The following is a 23620-nucleotide window of genomic DNA, read 5'->3' as shown; positions in this document are numbered from 1 at the left end:
TTAGACTGGAGACCAGGCAGTTTATTCAGCATCAAAAAATCAGGGAAACATGAAGTAAAATCTCTGTACATTATGTTTCTGAGCTCTCTAAATAAACCTAATATACAACACAGAATAAATGAAGTAATCAAAACTCTATACACAATGGTGCACTTTACTGATCAGTGGGCACTGCCTGAAGGCAGCATTCCTGTCCTGTATGAACAGGATTGTGCATTAGAACACAAGCTCTGGTAGCCAGTTTATTCTTTCGCAAATATTGACCCATATCTTTAATATCAGTCTCACTTAACCCAATCTCAGTTACTTAATTCAGATAAACTTCAAATAATGAACAAAATGTCACCGTTGGTATATTGGTAGCTTACCAATAGATCTTAAGTCTAATTTGTAAAACAAATTGGCAGAGTTAGATGGGTGGAAATGCAGTCATTTACTGCTGTTGCAAACCCAGAGAATCTTAAACAGTCCTCAGAGTTACAAATATTAACAGGCATGTCCAAGTACAAACTTCAGAAGGATTTTTGCTTGAAGAATGCCGGGATGACCATGAAAAACATTATAATTCCTCAGAATCGACCAAGCCTGAATGAAGTCAGCGATACAAGAAACGGTCTTTTAACAACAATAAATTATGCAAATAAGGAAAACGTGTCCTGTTAAACAACTCTACTTCTGCCAGATCATATTTAGTTAAATGAAAGAACAATCACTTTCAAGTAAGAGCTTTTTAAAAAAAACTGAATTCCTAGTTTCTACTAACCAAGAATATTCAATTATAAAGCTACAAATAAATGCTCATCAACATTTTTAAAAAAAAGTTAGTGACCAATTCTTTTTTTTCACCAATTAAAGGTACAGCAGTTATCATGGGGGATTTTAATCTACATGTCGATTGGTTCAACCAGGTCGGTCAAGGCAGCCTTGAGGAGTTTATAGAATGTATCCGCCATAGTTTCCTAGAACAGTATGTAATGGAACCTACGAGGGAACAAGCGGTCCTAGATCTAGTCCTGTGTAATGAGACAGAATTGATTCAGGATCTCATAGTTAGGGATCCTCTCGGAAGGAGCGATCACAATATGGTGGAATTTAAAATACAGATGGAGGGTGAGAAGGTAAAATCAAGCACTAGTGTTTTGTGCTTAAACAAAGGAGATTACAATGGGATGAGAGAAGAACTAGCTAAGGTAGACTGGGAGCAAAGACTTTATGGTGAAACAGTTGAGGAACAGTGGAGAACCTTCCAAGTGATTTTTCACAGTGCTCAGCAAAGGTTTATACCAACAAAAAGGAAGGACGGTAAAAAGAGGGAAAATCGACCGTGGACATCTAAGGAAATAAGGGAGAGTATCAAATTGAAGGAAAAAACATACAAAGTAGCAAAGATCAGTGGGAGACTAGAGGACTGGGAAATCTTTAGGGGGCAACAGAAAGCTACTAAAAAAGCTATAAAGAAGAGTAAGATAGATTATGAGAGTAAACTTGCTCAGAATATAAAAACAGATAGTAAAAGTTTCTACAAATACATAAAACAAAAAAGAGTGGCTAAGGTAAATATTGGTCCTTTAGAGGATGAGAAGGGAGATTTAATAATGGGAGGTGAGGAAATGGCTGAGGAACTGAACAGGTTTTTTGGGTCGGTCTTCACAGTGGAAGACACAAATAACATGCCAGTGACTGATGGAAATGAGGCTATGACAGGTGAGGACCTTGAGAGGATTGTTATCACCAAGGAGGTAGTGATGGGCAAGCTAATGGGGCTAAATGTAGACAAGTCTCCTGGACCTGATGGAATGCATCCCCAGAGTGCTAAAAGAGATGGCTAGGGAAATTTCAAATGCACTAGTGATAATTTACCAAAATTCACTAGACTCTGGGGTGGTCCCGGCGGATTGGAAATTAGCAAACGTGACACCACTGTTTAAAAAAAGGAGGTAGGCAGAAAGCGGGTAATTATAGGCCAGTGAGCTTAACTTCAGTAGTAGGGAAGATGCTGGAATCTATCATCAAGGAAGAAATAGCGAGGCATCTGGATGGAAATTGTCCCATTGGGCAGACACAGCATGGGTTCACAAAGGGCAGGTCGTGCCTAACTAATTTAGTGGAATTTTTTGAGGACATTAACAGTGCGGTAGATAACGGGGTGCCAATGGATGTGGTATATCTGGATTTCCAGAAAGCCTTTGACAAGGTGCCACACAAAAGGTTGCTGCATAAGATAAAGATGCATGGCATTAAGGGGAAAGTAGTAGCATGGATAGAGGATTGGTTAATTAATAGAAAGCAAAGAGTGGGGATTAATGGGTGTTTCTCTGGTTGGCAATCAGTAGCTAGTGGTGTCCTTCAGGGATCAGTGTTGGGCCCACAACTGTTCACAATTTACATAGATGATTTGGAGTTGGGGACCAAGGGCAATGTGTCCAAGTTTGCAGACAACACTAAGATAAGTGGTAAAGCAAAACGTGCAGAGGATACTGGAAGTCTGCAGAGGGATTTGGATAGGCTAAGTGAATGGGCTAGGGTCTGGCAGATGGAATACAATGTTGACAAATGTGAGAATATCCATTTTGGTAGGAATAATAGCAAAAGGGATTATTATTTAAATGATAAAATATTAAAACATGCTGCTGTGCAGAGAGACCTGGGTGTGCTAGTGCATGAGTCGCAAAAAGTTGGTTTACAGGTGCAACAGGTGATTAAGAAGGCAAATGGAATTTTGTCCTTCATTGCTAGAGGGATGGAGTTTAAGACTAGGGAGGTTATGCTGCAATTGTATAAGGTGTTAGTGAGGCCACACCTGGAGTATTGTGTTCAGTTTTGGTCTCCTTACTTGAGAAAGGACATACTGGCACTGGAGAGTGTGCAGAGGAGATTCACTAGGTTAATCCCAGAGCTGAAGGGGTTGGATTACGAGGAGAGGTTGAGTAGACTGGGACTGTACTCGTTGGAATTTAGAAGGATGAGGGGGGGGGTCTTGTAGAAACATATAAGATTATGAAGGGAATAGATAGGACAGATGCAGGCAGGTTGTTTCCACTGGCGGGTGAAAGCAGAACTAGGGGGCTTGGCCTCAAAATAAGGGGAAGTAGATTTAGGACTGAGTTTAGGAGGAACTTCTTCACCCAAAAGGTTGTGAATCTATGGAATTCCTTGCCCAGTGAAGCAATAGAGGCTCCTTCATTAAATGTTTTTAAGATAAAGATAGATAGTTTTTTGAAGAATAAAGGGATTAAGGGTTATGGTGTTCGGGCGGGAAAGTGGAGCTGAGTCCACAAAAGATCAGCCATGATCTCATTGAATGGTGGAGCAGGCTCGAGGGGCCAGATGGCCTACTCTTGCTCCTAGTTCTTATTTAGCATGACCAATCCACCTATTCTGCACATCTTTGGGTTGTGGGGGTGAAACCCACAAAGGCACGGGGAGTATGTGCAAACTCCACATGGACAGTGACCCGGGAAGGGATCGAACCCGGGTCCACGGCACCGTGAGAAACCCTCCTCAACTTGTGCAACTGGGGGTTGTATCAATTCAGTATCAAAATAAATATATTTTTGATAAACATCATGCTTCATATTTACAAAATAAACTCATCAATGCTGTTAACTTTCTTGGTTACTCAAAAGGTAGTGGGGTACAAACCTATACCTACCAGAGTCTGTAAGCAGTTATCATTCTATCAGGTTACTTGCTGTCGTGGAGAGGGGAGAGCATGACAAGGAAGAATACAAAGATGTTAGGAGAGAAGTAACAAACAAATTAGGACGGCAAAGAGGAACAAATAAGTTAAAGCCAAATTGTAAAACGTTCTGCAGCCAAATACATTTTTAAAAAACAATGGAAAGGCAGGATGGGAATAGGGCCATTAAAGGACGGACAAGATCAATTCAGAAGCCGTGATAATGAATTGGCAGAAATACTACTTTGTTTCAGTATTTTAGAAGGGAGATAGATCAGGTTCTATGGCATCAGAAACAGAGGTAAGAAAATATATACCTGCATTTAGAATAAATGGAATAAATAGGAAAATATTAATCAAAGTCAGAGAGAATAAAGCCCCAGTTTGGACGGATTATAGCTGTGCATTTAAAAATAATCTAATGAGATATGCAAGGCACTATTCCACATTTTTAATAATTCATTGTAAAACAGTGTATTGCTAGAGGACTGGTTGACAGCTAACATTATACTATATTTCAGAAAGGAGATAGAACATGTCTGAAGAACTATAGACCAGTCAGCTTAATATAATGGAATCCCCGCTTAAAAAATAAATTAGAAAATAAATGTAAAAACCAAAACGTTATAGTCACAAAGTGTTTCAACTTCATTGACCAACCTCATTAAATTATTTGAAGAAGTAACAGAGAATAGACAGACAAGGGTAATGCAGTATCCAGCTTTCCAAACGGCCTTTGTTAAAGTATCACGTAATAGACTAATGTGACTTCCGGTGGCAACCATGGAGTGAGTGGTCGCACATTTGGTGGCTCCCGCTTGTAGTGCACGTTTTGGACCTTTTCCCCGACTAACGACGGACCTGAGTGATTGTATAAGGTGCGGGAGAGGTGGAGGAAGAGTGTATCCCACCGGTTTATGGATTTGTGGACCAGAAATGGTTGAAAAAGGGAACGACTGTTGAAAGCTGGCGTGGAGACTGCGACACAGGGTAAGATGACGGAGGGACAGGGTCCGAGCCTGCCTGCCCTGTGGTCGACGGATCAGCTAGTGAGCTTCCTCCATGAGACGTATGCCCAGCAGAGAAAGGAGAACTTGGAGGACCTGGCCAGGATGGTGGATCCCATAAAGGCAGGGATCGACCGCATGGAAATTAGTTTGGAGGCCCAGGTTCAGACGATCCGGAAGGTGGAGGAGGCGGTGGGGAAGCACGAGGAGCAGCTTGCTTCGATGGCTGTGGAGATGGGGTTGATGGGTAATCAACAGAAGAGGCTGCAGGACAAGGTCGAGGACTTGGAGAATAGATTGCGCAGGCAGAAGTCGAGGATCGTGGGCTTGCCGGAGGGCAGAGAGGGAGCAGATGCCGGTGCATATTTGGCGCGGATGTTTGAGAAGCTGCTGCGTAAAGGAGCGTTTGCTTGGCCCTTGGAGGTGGACCGGGCGCACAGGCCGCTTATGAGGAAGCCGCAGAGAAACGAGCTGCCGAGGGTGATGGTGATGCGATTGGACCGGTTCCTGGATAAGGAACAGATTTTGAGGTGGACCAGACGGATTAGGCGCTGTACGTGGGAAGGCAGCGAGCTGCGTCTACCAGGACCTGGGTGCAGAGCTGGCCAAAAAGAGGGCGATCTTCAACAAGGTAAAGTCTGCCCTCTTTAAGGGGGTGAAGTTCGGCATGTTACACCCAGCGCGTCTGTGGGGAACGTACGAAGGCCGGGAACTGTACTCTGGGTCGCCAGAGGAGACGATGGAATTTATGAGAGACAATGGACTGGTGGAGAGTGAGGACATTGAGCTCTTGAGGGGATGTTCCTATCCTATATTTTGCTTTTTTTCTGGTTTGTATGAACCACTTTTGCACTGTACTTGGGGCTGTAGCTCTGTTTTGGGTTTTGGATCTGTTTGTTTTTGATGGAGGATGGTGGGTTGCTTTTTCGTGTTTGGTGGGGATTGTAAAGTTTACACTCTGAGGATGATTGAGCGGGGGGGGGGGGGGGCGGTCAGTGGAGGGTAGGTTGCTAGGCGCTATGGGTGGGGGCTACTGGCTAGCTCACAGAAGCGCAGGGGGGGGCGAGCAGGTGGCAAGCGTGTTGATGGGGGGTTGGGATTGTTATTTTGTTATGGGGTGGGGGTGGGGGGGAAGAAGTCTGCTGAGAGGGAAGGGACTGGTGAAAGGTGAGGGTTGACGATGGTGGGTGCCCGAGGGGATGAGGCAGGGATGTCCACTCTCCCCATTGTTGTTTGCCTTGGCTATAGAGCCTCTGTCGATGCGAGGTTCAAAGGACTGGCAGGAGATAGATAGTACGGGGGGGATGTGTGTGTGGAGCATGGATCTCGTTATATGCGGACGACCTACTTTTGTATATTTTTGACCTGCTGGGGGGTTTGGAGTGATTACGGGAATCCTAGGGGAATCCGGACGGTTTCCGGGTTACAAATTGAATATGGACAAAAGTGAGGTCTTTGCGATTCAGGCGAGGGGGCAGGAGAGGCGATTGGGGGATGTGGAGGTGCCGTTCAAGGTGGTGAGGAGTTTTCGGTATTTGGGTGGCGTGAGAGTGGGAGCAGCTGCACAAACGAATTTGGCTTGGTTACTGGAGCAGACGAAGGACTTTAGAAGGTGAGCTTTTTTTTTTTAAAAAGAGGGTGAACATGGTGATCTCTGGGGTAAAGTGAGAGTTTTTACATTTTGGAAAGACAAATGAGATCACATGCTGCTTGGAAAATCTGGACATAAATGGGGTACAGTAACTAAAGGATCTCAAAGTAGAAATACACAAATCACTGAATGTGACAGGCCAGATTACTACGGCCATGGAAAAAGCATCAAGGGTTTATCTTCAGAGGCAATGAATAGGAAAGCAAAGTAGCAATGCTAAATTTGTGTCAAACCTTGGTTAGACCACATTTCCTGTAGTGTATTCTGGTCACCATGTCAAAGTTATTTTAGGATCCGGATCTTTGTAAATATTTTGGCATTTACACTGCACCCATTTTAATGGGTGTAAACAGGGCTCTACTTACTTATGTTGAACTAAATGAGACAATGCCCCCCAAAAATCAGACATGATGCATGTGGGAGTCTGTTTCCTCACAGCTATTAGAGGGGTGCATTGCCCATTTCCAACATAGGAAATAAGTGGCAACCGCAGCTAATCTTTAACTGGCCACCATTATACTGAGCAGGGAAACAATCTACTCCCTCCATGGACCTGGGGTGTTGATTCCAATTCTCCAATACACCAGTACTTTTGGCCTACAATCAAATAGGCAACCAAACCCTGGCTTAATACCAACGTCGTATAGTTTTTTACAAAGCTGCACAAAGACCTGCTTCGAACCAAACAGGAACAAAGGGCAACACGGTAGCACAGTGGTTAGCAAAGTTGCTTCACAGCTCTAGGGTCTCAGATTCGATTCCCAGTTTGGTTCACTGTCTGTGCGGAGTCTGCACGTTCTCCCCGTGTCTGTGTAGGTTTGCTCCGGTTTCCTCCCACTGTCCAAATATGTGCAGGTTAGGTGGATTGGCCATGCTCAATTGCCCTTATTCTCCAAAAAGGTTGTGTAGGGTTACTGGGATAGGGTGGAGGTGTGGGCTTGGGTAGGGTGCTCTTTCCAAGGGCCGGTGTAGACTCGATGGGCCGAATGGCCTCCTTCTGCACTGTAAATTCTATGAGACGAGTTAGAATGAGGAAATGATGTTGAGAAATTGATCAGCCATGATCAAATTGAATGGCAGAACACTTTTAAGGGGCTGAATGGTCTATTACTCCCTCGGTTTCCAGGAACACAAGAAAAAACAAAAATAAATTTAGAGCCATTGGTTTGTAAGACCAGTGAGATCAGTTTTATAATGAAAGTGATATGTTCATAGCATCTCACCGTAAGGTCTGTAAATACCAGTATCGAGAAAGCCAAAACGTAAATAGAGAAAGAATTACAGCGAGCTCACCCTCGCTGACATTTTCATCTGCTGACACAAGGACCGAGTGACATTCAGATTTCCCACAGCATTGCTCTCAGAAGGAACAGACGTTAAAAGAAACTGTGGTTTAATAAGACCGGCATGCACTAAAAGACTAACTGGATTACATAACAATGATTTCTCTTGTGAGCGCAAGGTTTTGTTTTTGCATTTACACCAATTTCTCTGAAAGATTGTCTTTAAATTTTCTTTCCATATGTCAGAGACTATGATGCAGAAAAAACAATCTTTATCATGAGTTTGCCATTAGCAAGTGACAGTTCAATCTTAAACATTTCCACTTACTGTTAAGAACAGTCAAAAATTCCTTTCATGTATCGCCATACACTGAACAAATCTTGTGCACATGCCTTGGAATGCTTCACCAAATTTCCTACCTCACCATGTGAAATAGAAACAAAAATAATCAGCATCTCAGGTGCATTATAAACTAGGGCACTTATTTCTTCAAAGCTGCCACAAGCACATCAGTTGCTTAAAAAAAAGCTGACATTTGACAGTGTGAAGTTGATTACTTCACAGCCGAGATCAATTGACTGGAATAGGAATACGCTTACAAAAATAGAAAGGCTACCCCATATGCAGTCACTACACAAACACTGTACAAGACTGCAGCAATGTTCAGAATTTGGTTTATGCGAGAACAGTGGGGGCATCAAAACTGCCAAAATGTCAATTTAAAAAGCTTTAAAACTTGAACAGAAAATACTCCACACCCTGCCATGGAGTTTCTTTGCAAGTCAGAATGCTTTTACCCCACAAGTCTGTGCTGTAAGTTGTTTCTAAAGCTCCATGTCCTCTTCAGGTGTGGTTAGATTCATATCACCACACATCAAGGATGAATCCAGTTTTAAGCTCTTGTTGTACACTTCAGGATTCCACCGTGGTTGCCTATGTTTGGAGTTAATTTGCTCCGTTAAAGCTGCAAGTTTATCTGAAAGTGGCTCACATGGGGGTCTCCACAGAACAAGTTCCATGCATGGGCGATTCCTAAGAAGGTATAAAAAGAGCAAATTAGAGTCCTTGAGGGCGACTTACATGTTTAAATCAAAGCAAACCAATTAGAATCGGTATTCAATTTCCAAAGCGCACCTGTAATCACAGTCGATTTGCACTAGTTTGCTCACACCTGATGACAATACTTGAGCTTACATCTGAAATTGTTTCCCCAATGTAGAATTACAAGCAGAAAAGCTTACTTTTACACATGCAATGATGATGTCAGCAATTCTGCCATTGGGTTCTACTGATGGGAAAGAACCAGAATTGGAAAAGCAAATTTCAGTCTCTCAGCTTCATTCACCGATGAAGACCATTCCAATGAACTACAATCCATTTCTTTAAGAGTGGACCAGCCTGACACCGTAGTCATAACATGAAAACAAGCTGCTATTTATATTGGAACATGGCAAAGCAGCAATAAATTTCTAGGTAGCGAAACACACTTGTGGTGTACTCAAGAGTTGCACTGAAACAATACTTTAGACTACAGTTCAATCAATTCCATACCAGCATTACAAGAACATGGTGGTAGTAGTGCGCTACACTTCACTCATCGAGTCTATGGGTATGGGTGGGATTTAACTAAATGGGCACAAAGTCCCATAGCGAGTGTGTTTAGCTTCATGTTTTCTGGCGCTTGCAGCACTCAGAAACACGCTATAAAACGGTACCCTGATTAGATAGGGTACCTCAGCGGGGAAGTCGCAGCTGATGCCGCACATAGCCCTATTTTGTGCACTGTGCAGTGAGAGATCGGGATGCTATTTTTAAATGGCGCCCCAATCTCTGGAGCACTAGAAGAGATCCCCGACCCCCAAACCCCAACGTACTATGAGGGGGTGCACCCCCCCCCCCAATACCCACGTAGGGCACCCCAGCCCGATTACCACCACGCACAAAATGCCAGCTTGGACCTTTGGCAGTGCCAAATTGACACTCTGACAGTGCCACCCTGGCAGTGCTGGGCTGGCACCCAGGTGGCAGTGCCAGAGTGCCACCGTGCCCAAAGGATATGCACGTGTGGGTCTCCAATCCCCCTGGAGACCACCCCAAGAGTGCCATTTCGTCTGGTCCCTGTTCGTGAAGACCAGTACTGAACAGCGCTCGCCCTAAGTCTCCGAGGCGAAGGGCATAGATCCCAACGACACAGGTACCTCAGGAAACTGCATATTAAAGTGGGACTAGCTGTCTCGCTCCAATATGTAGATTTGCCAAAATGTGATCCCGCCCATACTTCGTAACGCCTCGCAAGATCGCGTTAGATCTCGTGAGGGGTTATGAGCCGGGTAGATCATGGGAGCGGGGTCTCCTGGCTTCTATCAACCATGCTACACCTCGGCACACTGCTTTTCTGGCGCAGGGTGGCATTTCTATCGCACCCAAGGCTTTTGTGGCAAGATGCACTTTTACATGTAGGTTGTAGTCTGGAGCTATGGATAGATATGGTAGAGATTCCAACTTTTATAGAACATAGTAGTAACTTCATTGAAGCCTACTTGTGGCAATAACCGGGTATTATTATTATTAGAACATACAGTGCAGAAGGAGGCCATTCAGCCCATCGAGTCTGCACTGACCCACTTAAGCCCTCATTTCCACCCTATCCCCGTAACCCAATAACCCCTCCTAACCTTTTTGGTCACTAACGGCAATTTATCATGGCCAATCCACCTAACCTGCACGTTTTTGGACTGTGGGAGGACTTGATGGCTAAAGAAGGTTCATTCATAATGCGACGAAACAGATTGAGTATAAACCTACAAAGGTTGGCACTCTTGAGGATCTCCAGGGGGATTGGAGGCCCCCACATGCATGTCCTTTGGGCATGGTGGTATCCTGGCACTGCTGGTGGCAACTGGACACCCTGACACTGCCACCTGGGTGCCAGCCCAGCACTGCCTGGGTGGCACTGTGGGAGCACCCGGAGGAAACCCACGCAGACACGGGGAGAACATGCAGACTCCGCACAGACAGTGATCCAGCGAGGAATCGAACATGGGACCCTGGCGCTGTGAAGCCACAGTGCTATCCACTTGTGCTGCCCCAATTTCATCCCATCACATGGCTGACCAGGAATCTCTCCCCCATTGTAGGTTGATACTCAATCTGTTTGGTCGCATTATGAATGAACCTTCTTTAGCCATCAAGTCCTGGGTTGGGACTCGAGGTTGGAGCTACTGGCTCAGAAGTAGGGATTCTACCCACTGCACCACAAGACCTCCAAGATACCACACAAGTACAAAAGGAAACAATCTTGGTTTCTGCAGTCTCTGATCTGTATGGCAAATAAGTGATGGATCCCTTCCCCATTTGCCTGTCATATATAACATGCTTAATCACACCCATTCTGGGTTTGTGGAGGGAGATGGTCCACATTTGTTATTTGCAGACAGAACCTGATATTCACCGCACCAGGCACCTGGGTTCGATTCCAGGCTTAGGTCGCTGTCTGTGAATCTGCATGTTCTCCCCGAGTCTGCATGGGTTTCCTCCAGGTGCTCCGGTTTCCTCCCACAAGTCCTGAAAGATGTGCTTGTTAGATGACTTGGACATTCTGAATTCTCCCTCAATGTACCCGAACAGGTGCCGTAGTGTGGCGACTGGGGGATTGTCACAGTAACTTAATTTCAGTGTTAATGTAAGCCTACTTGTGACACTAATAAAGATTATTCTGCAATTTTTGAGAGTAAAGAATGCAGAGTTTGTGAAATATTGTTTAGCTGCTATGTAAATTGCTCTGAAGCTGAGTTCTGGTATAATTTGTTAATAAGGAAGCACCAGCACCATTATGCATGGAGTATAAACTGTATTCACTCATGAAGCCCACCAATAATGAGCAGATCTTATCCATAACATCAACTTTCCCAATGTTGTGAAGGACTAAAGCAAAAAATCCCTCAAGTTGTACACATCTTTCTGCCAGTTTCATAGTGGCACTGAAAGAAGGTAACAGGGGCAGGTCCCAACAACAATGAATGAAAATACAATAAATGTCAGTCCTATCTTTCCTATGTCAGGCAAAGTGAACACAAATCAATCCTCAGGAATGGGATATTGTTAAACACTAATCACATCAGTTAATTAATTTGTTACCTCCACCGCTCCACTCACCCTCTTTCAGTAACTCTAAACTGAATAAGCACCTTTACAAAAATGTACAGAAAGTAAAAAGCTCACATAAATGGTTTTAGAAAAATATTTTATAATTGGAGAATGTGTTACACAAAACATTATCTTGTCAACTTTCACTTCCAAGACCAGTTATCGAAATTCAATCATGTCTTCATTCTAGTCTGATTTTATTAAGGTTTTCCAAAGACTGATCACTCTGTTGTTCAGCGATAAAGAGGGTGTGAGTTCAGACAGCCTTGTTCACTATCTTCAGGAAAGATACTAAAACAATTTACAAAACAAATAAGACTCGGAAAAATACCTTTTTCCCCAACAATTATCATTTGACAATGGCACAAGAGAGTGCAAATTCCACATTCAAATGCAATATCCACTGCAGATAAAAATGTTTCTCAGTTATCTGTTGTTATCTAAATTAAATAGCTCTTCCCTCTGAAACCTTAAATCCAAAAATATTTCATATTTAACCCTTAATATGATTAAATTACTTTCTCCGCAGTTAGATAAGCGTCTTACCAGGGGCTGGTTTAGCACAGGGCTAAATCGCTGGCTTTGAAAGCAGACCAAGGCAAGCCAGCAGCATGGTTCAATTCCCGTACCAGCCTCCCCGAACAGGCGCCGGAATGTGGCGACAAGGGGCTTTTCACATTAACTTCATTTGCAGCCTACTTGTGACAATAAGCAATTTTCATTTCATTTCTTTCGGTAAGCAGCGTCCAGTGAGGTATGGGTTACATCCGGAGTAAATCTTTGCTACCACCTCAATTCAGCCTGATAAAAAGACAAAGCCCAAGCCCTGTGAACATTTCGGATTTTTACATCAACTATCCTTTGGACTCCTAGCATGACTCCCAATTTGGTTGTTTTGTTCTGTGGAATGGGTCCAGACACACTTCATTCAGGACTTTTATAGGGAAGAAAATCCTACATAAAAAAGAGTTCAGAGTGCCATCTAGCTTCGTACACAAATAGCCAGTGTGGGATAAAGACGAATCAAAGTGACTATCCAGTCTTCATTTGAAGAAAAATGAGAGAAGAGAAAAAGAAAATCCCAACTATGCCAATTCCCCACTTTTCAGAATTCTGTAACTGCTGTGCACTGGGGAAAACATAGATCACACTTACAGGGATTCCATTATTTTACGAGGCAAAATTTCTTTCAGGCCAGGCCTCAGTTCTTCTCGGAGAGAGTCAGATAAGACTAGTACAGGCATGTCCGAAATCTCAATTTCATCAGCTTCTGGATCATCTCCTTCAGTAAGCCTGAGGAGTGGAAAAATATTAAGATTATTCGAATAAAGAGCTTCACTGAATCCCTTTTAAGGAGGTGAGGGCTACAACTACAATCATTAGGAACTGCAGCCAGTCTACCTGCAACATGGCAGCAGCACGCACAACCTATAGAATGGAGATTGCAAACCTGTGGTTTCTAAAATGAAGTTCTACAGTATTAAACAATTGGGATTCAAACACAAATTTGGTCAAAACCTGTCTGATTAAAGTTCCCTTAACTTCCCAGCGGGTACTGGACTAAAATAATATAATTCAACCCTGCCAACAATACCTTTCTCACTTTTAAATGGCTCAGGACTGTATATGCCACTTGTTCAACGTGTCCTATCATTTTGTCCTCTCACATTCTGCAGCACTAAAGTATTTCATGTTTAATATATTGAAGTGGACAATACTTTGGCAGATTTGCAACATGTCTACAGTCAGCTTCTTCTCAACTCCTAAGTAACAAAGTCAGCAAATTCTCTTGGAACTCGAGGATCACTGCCTTGTTCCCCTCAGAAAACATATTCAACCACTTTACTTCATGTTTCGCTTTCAGATCCTTATTTTAAAAGAGTCAACAGCAATTAATAAAAGATAAAAACTCCTTAGATTCAAGCATAGCTATCAGACCATTGAAGCCCACTGCATAATTATCTTCTTACTGGTGTCAAATGTTCAAATATCAGCTGGCCAGACTACGGTTCATTTCCTTATGAATCTTTTTTTTAAAAAGCATTTTTATTCTACCGTATGAAACATACCAACGGGAATCAACATTTCTGTTTTACCTATTTCCCTATCCTACCCTGCAAAATTATCTAATTTTCCTCTCCTATTTACCTTTACCTCAGATCTCTACCCTGGTTATGGATTTTGGAACACTACTGGAAGGTGCCTAAATTTCAAGCCAGTCCATTACTGATGACTTTCCTTCATAGTGTAAGGAAGTCTGTTCACCAAATATACTTACTAAATCTCTTTCTCAAATAATACAGCTGCTTCACAAAAGTAAATTAAGTATGGAGAGAAAGGAATGTGCAGATTCTGGCCACCAATGACCCTCCCCAAACTATTAATAGTAGCCAGCAAAATGCAGAGGCTAGGTTTTGCAGACTCCCCCTACCGATTTTCAATCTCCTTCAGTCTCTGCAGTCCCTCTTCACTTGGATCCAGTTTCATTTCCATATAGGTTGCTTTATTCTCGATTACCCTAAATTCTTGTGAGCTGGGTCCAATCTGCCAAGAAGTGGAAGCAATCTCAGATGACATACTTTCCTGGGGGTATGGAGTGGAAGGCCAGGAGCTGCATGAAACATTTACCGAAGTCATCAGGCAGTCCAGCATCTTTTCAGTTAAACGTTTCTTTCGAGCAGGAGCACTGGGAGAGAGTTAGAACAAGAATCAATCCACAAATGTCACCGGGATACTTTGTTTAAAGCAGAACACCATTTATTCTTTAGACAAGTTACAGGATTCTCAGTTACCAACAGCGAGGCCAAAAGCTCACATCCAAGCTGTGTAGTTTAGTACTGCAGCCTGCAGTAAGATAATGCTTTTACCATCCCCCAAACTCGTACAAAAGTTCTGAATTACCTAATTTCAACTAAAGCAGCAGTAGGAAGAACTACAATTAGTCTAGGAAGGGGATGAAGAAATTTAAGATTCCAGCCAAGGTTCCTTTTCTATTCAACTCTGTGTGCCCCGGTATAAACGTTGGGCGAGGACAAAGCTAAACTCCACAATGAAGAGAAAGGGAGAAAATTAGGAAGAGATGGCAGTGGGGCAGTGGTGTTTCCTTTGATTTTAAATCATCTATTTTCTGCTTGTGGGTCAAGTCGATCAGGTATCAGTCAGGGGACTTTTGGTTTAGGATACCTTTGGAAAAAGACAAGGGTCAATTTAAAGTAAAATACAAAATTGGAGGAAAACCAGTTTTTTCTTTTAAATTTAGAATACTCAATTATATTTTTCCAATTAAGAGGCAAATTTAGTGTGGCCAATCCACCTACCCTGCACATCTTTGGGTTGTGGGGGTGAGATCCACATGGACACGGGGAGAATGGACAAACTCCACACAGCTTGGATTAGACACCTTAACCATGATCTATCTATCTATGGTCATACTCAATGAGTACATTGCATTTATCTTTACCTGAGAAGTAAACTCTAAAAGGAGGTAGTTGAAATACTAGGTGGGCTAGGAGGAGATATTAGAAAAGCTAGTTGAACTTCAAATTGTTATGCAAACAGTACTGGTTTCTTTGGATGCTGAGGGAAGTAAGGATGGAAATTGTAGCGATAATCTATAATCTTCCAAACCTCCTTGGGAATTGGCTGTGGAACCACAGGACTGGAGAATTTGGTGCATGGATAAGCCAAACAACTACAGACCAGTCAATTAGCGGTGGGAAAGCTTTTAAATAAATGATATGGGTGAAGGGGCTGAATGTATGGTTGCTAAATTTGCTGATGACACAAAGAGGTCGGAAAATAAATTCTGGAGAGGATGCAAGGAGGCCACAAAGAGACAGTAGATAGGTTAGGTGAGTGGTACAAATCTGGCAAATGGAGTACAATTAGTGCAAATGTGAAATGGTCCATTTTGGCAGGAAGAATAAAAGGGAAGCTTATTATCTAAATGGTGAGGGAATCCAAAGCTTAGAGGTGCAGAGGCATCTGGGTGTCCTAGTGCATGAATTACAAAAGGCTATTATACAGGTCACTCGGCCCCTCAAGCCTGCTCCGCCATTCAATAAGGTCGTGGCTGACCTGATTGTAACCTCAACTTCATATTCCTGCCTACCAAATAACCTTTCACCCCCTTGTTAATCAAGAATCGATCTTGCTCTATCTTAAAAATATTTAAAGATTCTGCTTTCACTGCCTGTTGAGGAAGAGTTCCAGAGACTCATGACCGTCAAAATTTGCAGATGACTCAGAACTTGGCAGTATTGTTAATTTTGAGGAGGATCGTGACATAGACATGTGAAATGGGCACACGTGGCAGATGAAATTTAATACCAAGACATATGAAGTGATAAAATTTGGTAGGAAGAACAAGGAAAGGCATTATAAAATATCCTCAAAGTCACCGATATAGACTTGCAAACAGCCAAGGCCCAAGGAAAGATCCTGGCAGTATCCCATTGAAAATTGTGAGGAAAGAGTTAATGTTCCAAAAGTTCGAATTGGGGTTTTAATTGTTTAATAGACTGCACTTATTATTTAATAGACTGTACCAAATATAAAAGGGGTTGTTGGAGAAGTAATTGCTGAACACAATGAATCTGAGGTCAAAGAAGTCAAGACCTGCTTTCTAGTTCTCATCATAGTTACCATCGGAGCTTAACAAAAATGACCTATTTATTCTTCGTCTGAAAACCTATCTACAATCTGTACTAATATATTACCCCATTTCCATGAGCCTTAATCTTGTGCAACAACCTTGTATGGCAAGCTACTGAATGCCTTTGGATATACATAGAATCATAGAATTTACAGTGCAGAACAAAACCATTTGGCCTATCGCGTCTGCATGGCTCTTGGAAAGATCACCCTACATCAGCCCACGCCTCCACCCTGTCCCCGTAACCCAGTAACCCCACCTAACCTTTTGGGAGATTAAGGGCAATTTATCACGGCCAATCCACTTAACCTGCACATCTTTGGATTGTGGGAGGAAACCCACGCACATACGGGGAGAACGTGCAGACTCCGCACAGACAGTGACCCAAGCCGGGAATTGAGCCTGGGACTCTGGAGCTGTGAAGCAACTGTGCCAACCACTGTGCTACCCTGCTGCCCCCAAATACCCTTCCCATTCACCTCACTCCACAATAAACAAGCCCTTTCCTCCATTTTAATTCTACTTAATCAGTATATTTCTCAAATAAATTTTCACAACATTTACATTTCCTGCTCTTCTTTTATTTACATCAATATTTTAATTGAAGACACAACTGAATAAAAGCCAGACAGCTTGGATTAGACACTTTAACCATGTTCCACTGTGCTGCCAATTGAGGAAGTGTACAGCAAAGTAGGAGATCATTCCAATTACCAAATTTAAAAACACACTGGATTACAACATCACTACAATGTTCAGGTGATAGAACTGAAACTTTGGAACTGTACCTCGCTTCACAGACTCTGCTTGGCCTGCTGAGTTTTACCAGCATTTTTGGCTTTTATTTCAGATTTCCAGCATCGCCAGTATTTTGCTTTTTAATTACAGTATCCGCTTCTTCTGCTTGCTCTTTTAAAATTTCTATTGCGCTTAATCCACTTTTATCTCCCTGTTTTTACCCTGCTTTCTTTCTTTCCGTATGGTGGACTCAAATTCCTTATTTCTTCCTCCAGCATTTGCGGTTTCTTTAACTGGCGAGAAAATTATGCCACTGAGCACAACATTCATGAGATCCCAGATGGGATATTGACGTGGTTATCACATCAATATTCCAGTAAATTGCAGCACAAATAAAATGCAATGCTAACAGCAAGCCTAAAAATCCAATTGATGCTGTTTGCCAGCCACACCACAATTGCTGCAATTTCTAGCCTATAGTCCCACTAACATAGCAGAATAACAGGGCTTCATGAAGATACTCACTCGTCTTCCTCTTGCTCCCGCTTGTGCTTTCTCCTGAAAAAAAACTCATTCCTCCTGTTTGACGCAGAAACAGAGATTAGATGGAGGAGAACAAGAAATCATTCAAACAGCAAGAATTATATACTTTAACTCAGCCCACTTTGAGCACAGGCTTATTTAACTTTTAAAATTACATTCAAGTACCTGCTTAAAAAAATGAATTTTCTATAAAATTCCACCGAGATGTTGCAGAATTCTTTTAGACTCCAAAATGCCATTGGTAACCCAAGTCCCAAAGATCTTCAAAAACGGTTTAGTTTTGAGGTACTGACATGTCACCTTCCTCTGAATGCATAAACACGCTGGTGCAGATTTTAAGTAAGTCAGACGCACACCATGTTTAATTAGTGGGCAATGGTCATGGCACAGAATATCATATCTGCAGTATTGCACTGTTATACCCCAAAAAGCACACTGTAGATAAAAATGGCATCTCCGTGTGCAAAGCCCGTCACATAATGCCATCCCATTGACATCATAAAGAGTGTCATGCACAGTCACTGACCCCAGTGACACATCAGGATTCAGCGACTTCAGGTTATAAAGTGTAATGTTAGTTTGGCCTCTGACACCATAGTAGCAAATAGTCCCACTTGTACCCTAACAGTCTTCACAACCAAACCTCCTGAAATGTCCTGCTCCCAAGCAAGTCAATGCAGCGAGTACTTTTGAAAGTCTGAAGCCAGCACAAGTGATCAAAGATCTTCCCAAATAGAGCAAGAGACTTAACATTTATAAAAATTAGGTTTCAAAAGCATCTCTTCACCCCGAAATAACTAACTTTCATCGCTGATTTCAGGTATGTTGGTCGATCTCAGCATGGGAGAGAGTTGGGGTAAAATGCTTCCTGATTACCAAGATTACAGGTCTCTTCATGATCTTGCTCCTCTGTAATATATTTGCAATCTTTCCCAGTCTTTTAACTTCTCAAGACCAATCCATCCCTTTGATTATGGTCTCATCTTACTGATAGCAGAGCTGAACCACCTCAACCCTGCTTCCTCCCTAAACACTTCCGTCCCCATATTCCCACTTAAAATCTTCCTTAAAACTTAATACTTATTCAACACACTTGTAACTACTACGTCCAGGCTTGGTTCCTTCACAAACGTTTGTGAAATGCCTGAGGACGTTTCGTTACATTTCGGGTGCCTTACAAACACAATCTAGAGAACTCATACTGGAAATGCAAGTGAAATTTTTGGGTAAGAACAAGATTGAGGGTTAGTTCCTGCAGATGAATATAAGACCTGCCTAGATTAACAGATGGGAGATTAGGGGCAGCACGGTAGCATTGTGGATAGCACAATTGCTTCACAGCTCCAGGGTCCCAGGTTCGATTCCGGCTTGGGTCACTGTCTGTGCGGAGTCTGCACATCCTCCCCGTGTGTGCGTGGGTTTCCTCCGGGTGCTCCGGTTTCCTCCCACATTCCAAAGATGTGCAGGTTAGGTGGATTGGCCATGATAAATTGCCCTTAGTGTCCAAAATTGCCCTTAGTGTTGGGTGGGGTTACTGGGTTATGGGGATAGGGTGGCGGTGTTGACCTTGGGTAGGGTGCTCTTTCCAAGAGCCGGTGCAGTCTCGATGGGCTGAATGGCCTCCTTCTGCACTGTAATTCTATGTTATGTTCTATGTTATGTTATAACCATTAGGATGAGGTACTGGAGAACAATCAAGACCTGCAAAACTATGCTCCAGTGATCAATGCTTTCAGAAGTGAATAAGTGGGGCAGGAATCAGAAAAATTAAAAACGAGAGAGAAAGCAGGGCATGCCATTAGCCCAGCGTGCCCTGCCCCAGCCCGCCTCATTCCAGCTCGTGTGCCCGGACGCCCCATTCCATCGCGCTCCAGCACACGCGCCAGGATTCTAGAACCCACGCTCAAGTAGCTCGCTCACTCTCGTGCAGGTGCCCCCTTGGCTTGCTCCCTCACGTTCTTGCGGGTGCGCGCACCTACACCATGGCTCGCTCACTCACTTGCCCGCACCATGGATCACTCAAACTCACTTGCACGCCCGCACGGTGGTTCACTCGATCTCTCTTGTGCGCCTGCATCCATGGCCCGCTCTCACTCATTTGTGCGAGCCACACCATGGCTGGCTCGCGCGATTTCTCGTGCGCGCCCTCACCGTGGCTCGCTCTCTCATGCGCGCCCGCACCGTGGCTCGCTATCACTTGTCCGCGCCCACACTGCGGCTTGCTTGCGTGATCTCACGCTCACACCGTGGCTCGCTTGATCTCATATCATGCGCCCACACTGTGGCTCGCTCGATCACTCTTGTGCCCACCCGCCTGCACCTCGATCTCCCTCGTGCCCGCCTGCCATAATGTGGCTCGATCGCTCTCGCTCCCACACTCACCATGGCGCACCAGTACTGTTGGGTGCCTCTCTTAATCTCTCACGCACGCTCTCGCCGTGGCATGCTGGCTCAATCTCTCTCGCACGCCCGCACTGTGGCTCGGTCGTTTGATCTCTCCCTCGCACCTGCCCACACCGTGATCGGTCGTTCGACCTTTCTCACGCCCACCTGCCTGCTCCATACCTCGATCTCTCTTGTGCCTGCCCACACAGTGGCTCGACCTCTCTCTGTGTCTGCCTGCCCGCACCGTGGCTCGATCTTTCTTGCGCCCGCCCGCACCTCAATCTCTCTCACACATGCCCGCACCATGCATCGATCTCTCTTGTGCCCACCTGCCTTATTGTGGCTCGATCGCTCTTGCTCCCTTCCACAGTGGTTCGCTGGCTCCATCTCTCTCTCGTGTGCGCCCGCACCGTGACGCGCTGGCTCAATCCTCTGTGGCGTGTTGGCTCAATTGTGCTTGTGCGCGCCTGTACCTTAGCGCACTAGCTCTCTCTCGCACTTGTCCACACCATGGCACGCACAATCCCTCTCACGCGCTCTATAACACCATGGCGCGCTGGTTCAATCCCTTTCTCATACACGCCCACGCCGTGGCGCGCTGGCTCACTCCCTTTCCAATGTGCCCCCGCACCATGGCGCGCTGGCTCAATCCCTCAGTCGCTCGCCCGCATCGTGGCTCAAACCCACTCTCGCGCGCCCGCATCATGGCTCAATCCCACTCTCGCGGGTGCGCCTTCATCGTGGCACGCTGGCTCAATCCCTCTCTCACTCACACGTCCACATCGAGTCGTGCTGGCTCAATCCTGCACCGTGGCACGCTGTTGTTCTCTCTCGCACGCAGCTCAATCGCTCTGTCTCTCTTGTGCACCCACCCGCACCGTGGCACACTGGCTCAATCCATCGCGCACACCCACACCGTGGCGCACTCTCTCTCGCGTGCGCACTCTCTCACACACCCACACTCTGGCGGGCTCTCTCGTGCACCTGCACCGTGGTGCGCTCTCTCATGCACCCGCATCACGGTGCGCTCTCACTCTCTTTTTCGCGCATGCACAACATTAACTCAATTGCGTGGACGTACCGGATCAATCCCTCGCACGTGCCCACACCGCTCTCTTTCTCTCGCGCACGCCCGCACCGTGGTGGCTCTTTCTCGCTCATGCGCGCGTCTGCACTGTGGCACGCACGCATGCAACGTGGCGGCTCTCTCTCGCGCGCACCCCTGCACCATGGCGGCTCTCTTTCACACATGCGTGGCACCGCACGGTGGCGGCTCTCTCTCACGCACGTGCCCGCACCGTGCTCTCTCCCTCGCGCACGCAGACACTGTGGCGGGCTCTCTCGTGCACCCGCATCGTGCCGCGCTCTCTCTCGCACTCGCCTGCAAAACATTAACTCAATCTCCATCTTGCTCGTGGCCACACTGTGGCGCGCTGGCTCAAATCGCTCTCTCTATCTCATGCGCGTGCGCACACCCGTACTGGCTCAATCTCTCTGACACGCGTACCCGCACAATGGCTCGCTGGTTCAATCCCTCTCTCTCGTGCACATGCCCACACCCGTACTGGCTCACTCTCTCTGACACGCGCACCCGCACAATGGCTCGCTGGCTCAATTCCTCTCACACGCGCGTGCGCACACCCGTACTGGCTCAATCTCTCTGACACGCGCACCCGCACAATGGCTCGCTGGCTCAATCCCCCTCTCACACGCGCGTGCGCACACCCGTACTGGCTCAATTTCTCTGACACACGCACCCGCACAATGGCTCGCTGGCTCAATCCCCCTCTCACACGCGCGTGCGCACACCCGTACTGGCTCAATCTCTCTGACACACGCACCCGCACAATGGCTCGCTGGCTCAATCCCCCTCTCACACGCGCGTGCGCACACCCGTACTGGCTCAATCTCTCTGACACACGCACCCGCACAATGGCTCGCTGGCTCAATCCCCCTCTCACACGCGCGTGCGCACACCCGTACTGGCTCAATCTCTCTGACACGCGCACCCGCACAATGGCTCGCTGGCTCAATCCCTCTCTCACACGCGCGTGCGCACACCCGTACTGGCTCAATCTCTCTGACACACGCACCCGCACAATGGCTCGCTGGCTCAATCCCCCTCTCACACGCGCGTGCGCACACCCGTACTGGCTCAATCTCTCTGACACACGCACCCGCACAATGGCTCGCTGGCTCAATTCCTCTCACACGCGCGTGCGCACACCCGTACTGGCTCAATCTCTCTGACACACGCACCCGCACAATGGCTCGCTGGCTCAATCCCCCTCTCACACGCGCGTGCGCACACCCGTACTGGCTCAATCTCTCTGACACACGCACCCGCACAATGGCTCGCTGGCTCAATTCCTCTCTCACACGCGCGTGCGCACACCCGTACTGGCTCAATCTCTCTGACACGCGCACCCGCACAATGGCTCGCTGGCTCAATTCCTCTCTCACACGCGCGTGCGCACACCCGTACTGGCTCAATCTCTCTGACACGCGCACCCGCACAATGGCTCGCTGGCTCAATCCCTCTCTCTCGCGCACATGCCCACACCATGGCGCGCGAGCTCAGTCTCTCTCAAGTGCACGCCCGCTAGCTCAATCTCCCTCTTGCACGCAGGCGCACGCACAGTGTTACTTCAATCTGTGTGTGTGTCTTTCTCTCTGTCTGTGTGCGTGTGTATGTGTGTCTCTCTCTCTCTCTCTATATGTGTGTGTGTCTCTTCTCTCTGTCTGTGTGTGTGTGTCTCTCTCTCTCTGTCTATGTGTGTGTGTGTCTCTCTCTCTCTCTGTCTGGGTGTGTGTCTCTCTCTCGGTCTGTGTGTGTGTGTGTGTGTGTGTGTGTGTGTGTGTGTGAGAGAGTGTGTGTCTCTCTCTCTGTCTGTGCGTGTGTGTCTCTCTCTTCCCTGTCTGCGTATGTGTGTCTCTCTCTCTCTGCCTGTGTGTGTGTGTCTCTCTCTCTCTCTCTCTGTATGTGTGTGTGTGTCTCTTCTCTGTGTGTGTCTCTCTCTCTTTGTCTGTGTGTGTGTGTGGATGTGTCTCTCCCTCGCTCTTTGTCTGTGTGTGTGTGTTTGTGTGTCATTCTCTCTCTGTCTGTGTGAGTGTGTGTGTGTGTCTCTCTCTCCGACTCCCCACAGCCTTTCACCCCCTGCAGACAATGGATATTAGAATTCAACCAGCAATGGTAGCCTTCCTGCTACTGGCCGCAGCCCCAGGGGATGCCCTGCAGTTGCTCGAGGAGAAAGATGCAGCAGTGGAGCGTGACCCAGAGGAACAGGAGGCAGCTGTTCAGGATGGAGAGCGGCCACCCAAACGTCCGAGGAGGAGGAGGTGCTAAGGAGGCACCGCATGAGGCCTCGCCTGTACCGGCAGCACCTATCATTCGATGACCTACAGGACCAGGCAAGCCAAAGGCTCTGACTGAGCAGGAAGACAGTGCGTTATATCTGCCAGATCATGGCACACTTGGCACCGCAAGGGAATGGGGGGGGGGGGGGGGGGGGGGGGGTTGGACACCCGCTCCC

The 23620-nt window shown here is 45.9% G+C and overlaps 1 protein-coding gene across 4 annotated transcripts in view; it reads right to left on the bottom strand.

Moving 5' to 3' along the window:
- The window catches only part of LOC140409588 (uncharacterized), a 57896-nt gene continuing 34276 nt past the window's right edge, over positions 1–23620 (bottom strand). For 3 of the 4 annotated variants that reach the window (XM_072497955.1, XM_072497964.1, XM_072497959.1), the window contains exons 3-6: positions 17685–17738; positions 14199–14453; positions 12923–13060; positions 1–8653 (exon numbers count right to left, since the gene is read on the bottom strand). In XM_072497955.1, the coding sequence (XP_072354056.1) occupies positions 8446–8653; positions 12923–13060; positions 14199–14453; positions 17685–17738 (655 nt within the window). In that variant the 3' untranslated portion in view covers positions 1–8445. The remainder of the gene's footprint in view (positions 8654–12922; positions 13061–14198; positions 14454–17684; positions 17739–23620) is intronic. The other variant, XR_011940431.1, reaches the window with a different exon arrangement.

This window comes from Scyliorhinus torazame, chromosome 1, assembly GCF_047496885.1.
Source record: "Scyliorhinus torazame isolate Kashiwa2021f chromosome 1, sScyTor2.1, whole genome shotgun sequence".
NCBI lineage: Eukaryota > Metazoa > Chordata > Chondrichthyes > Carcharhiniformes > Scyliorhinidae > Scyliorhinus > Scyliorhinus torazame.
Note: the sequence above shows the minus strand (reverse complement) of the source record. Positions and strands in the feature narration are given on the sequence as shown.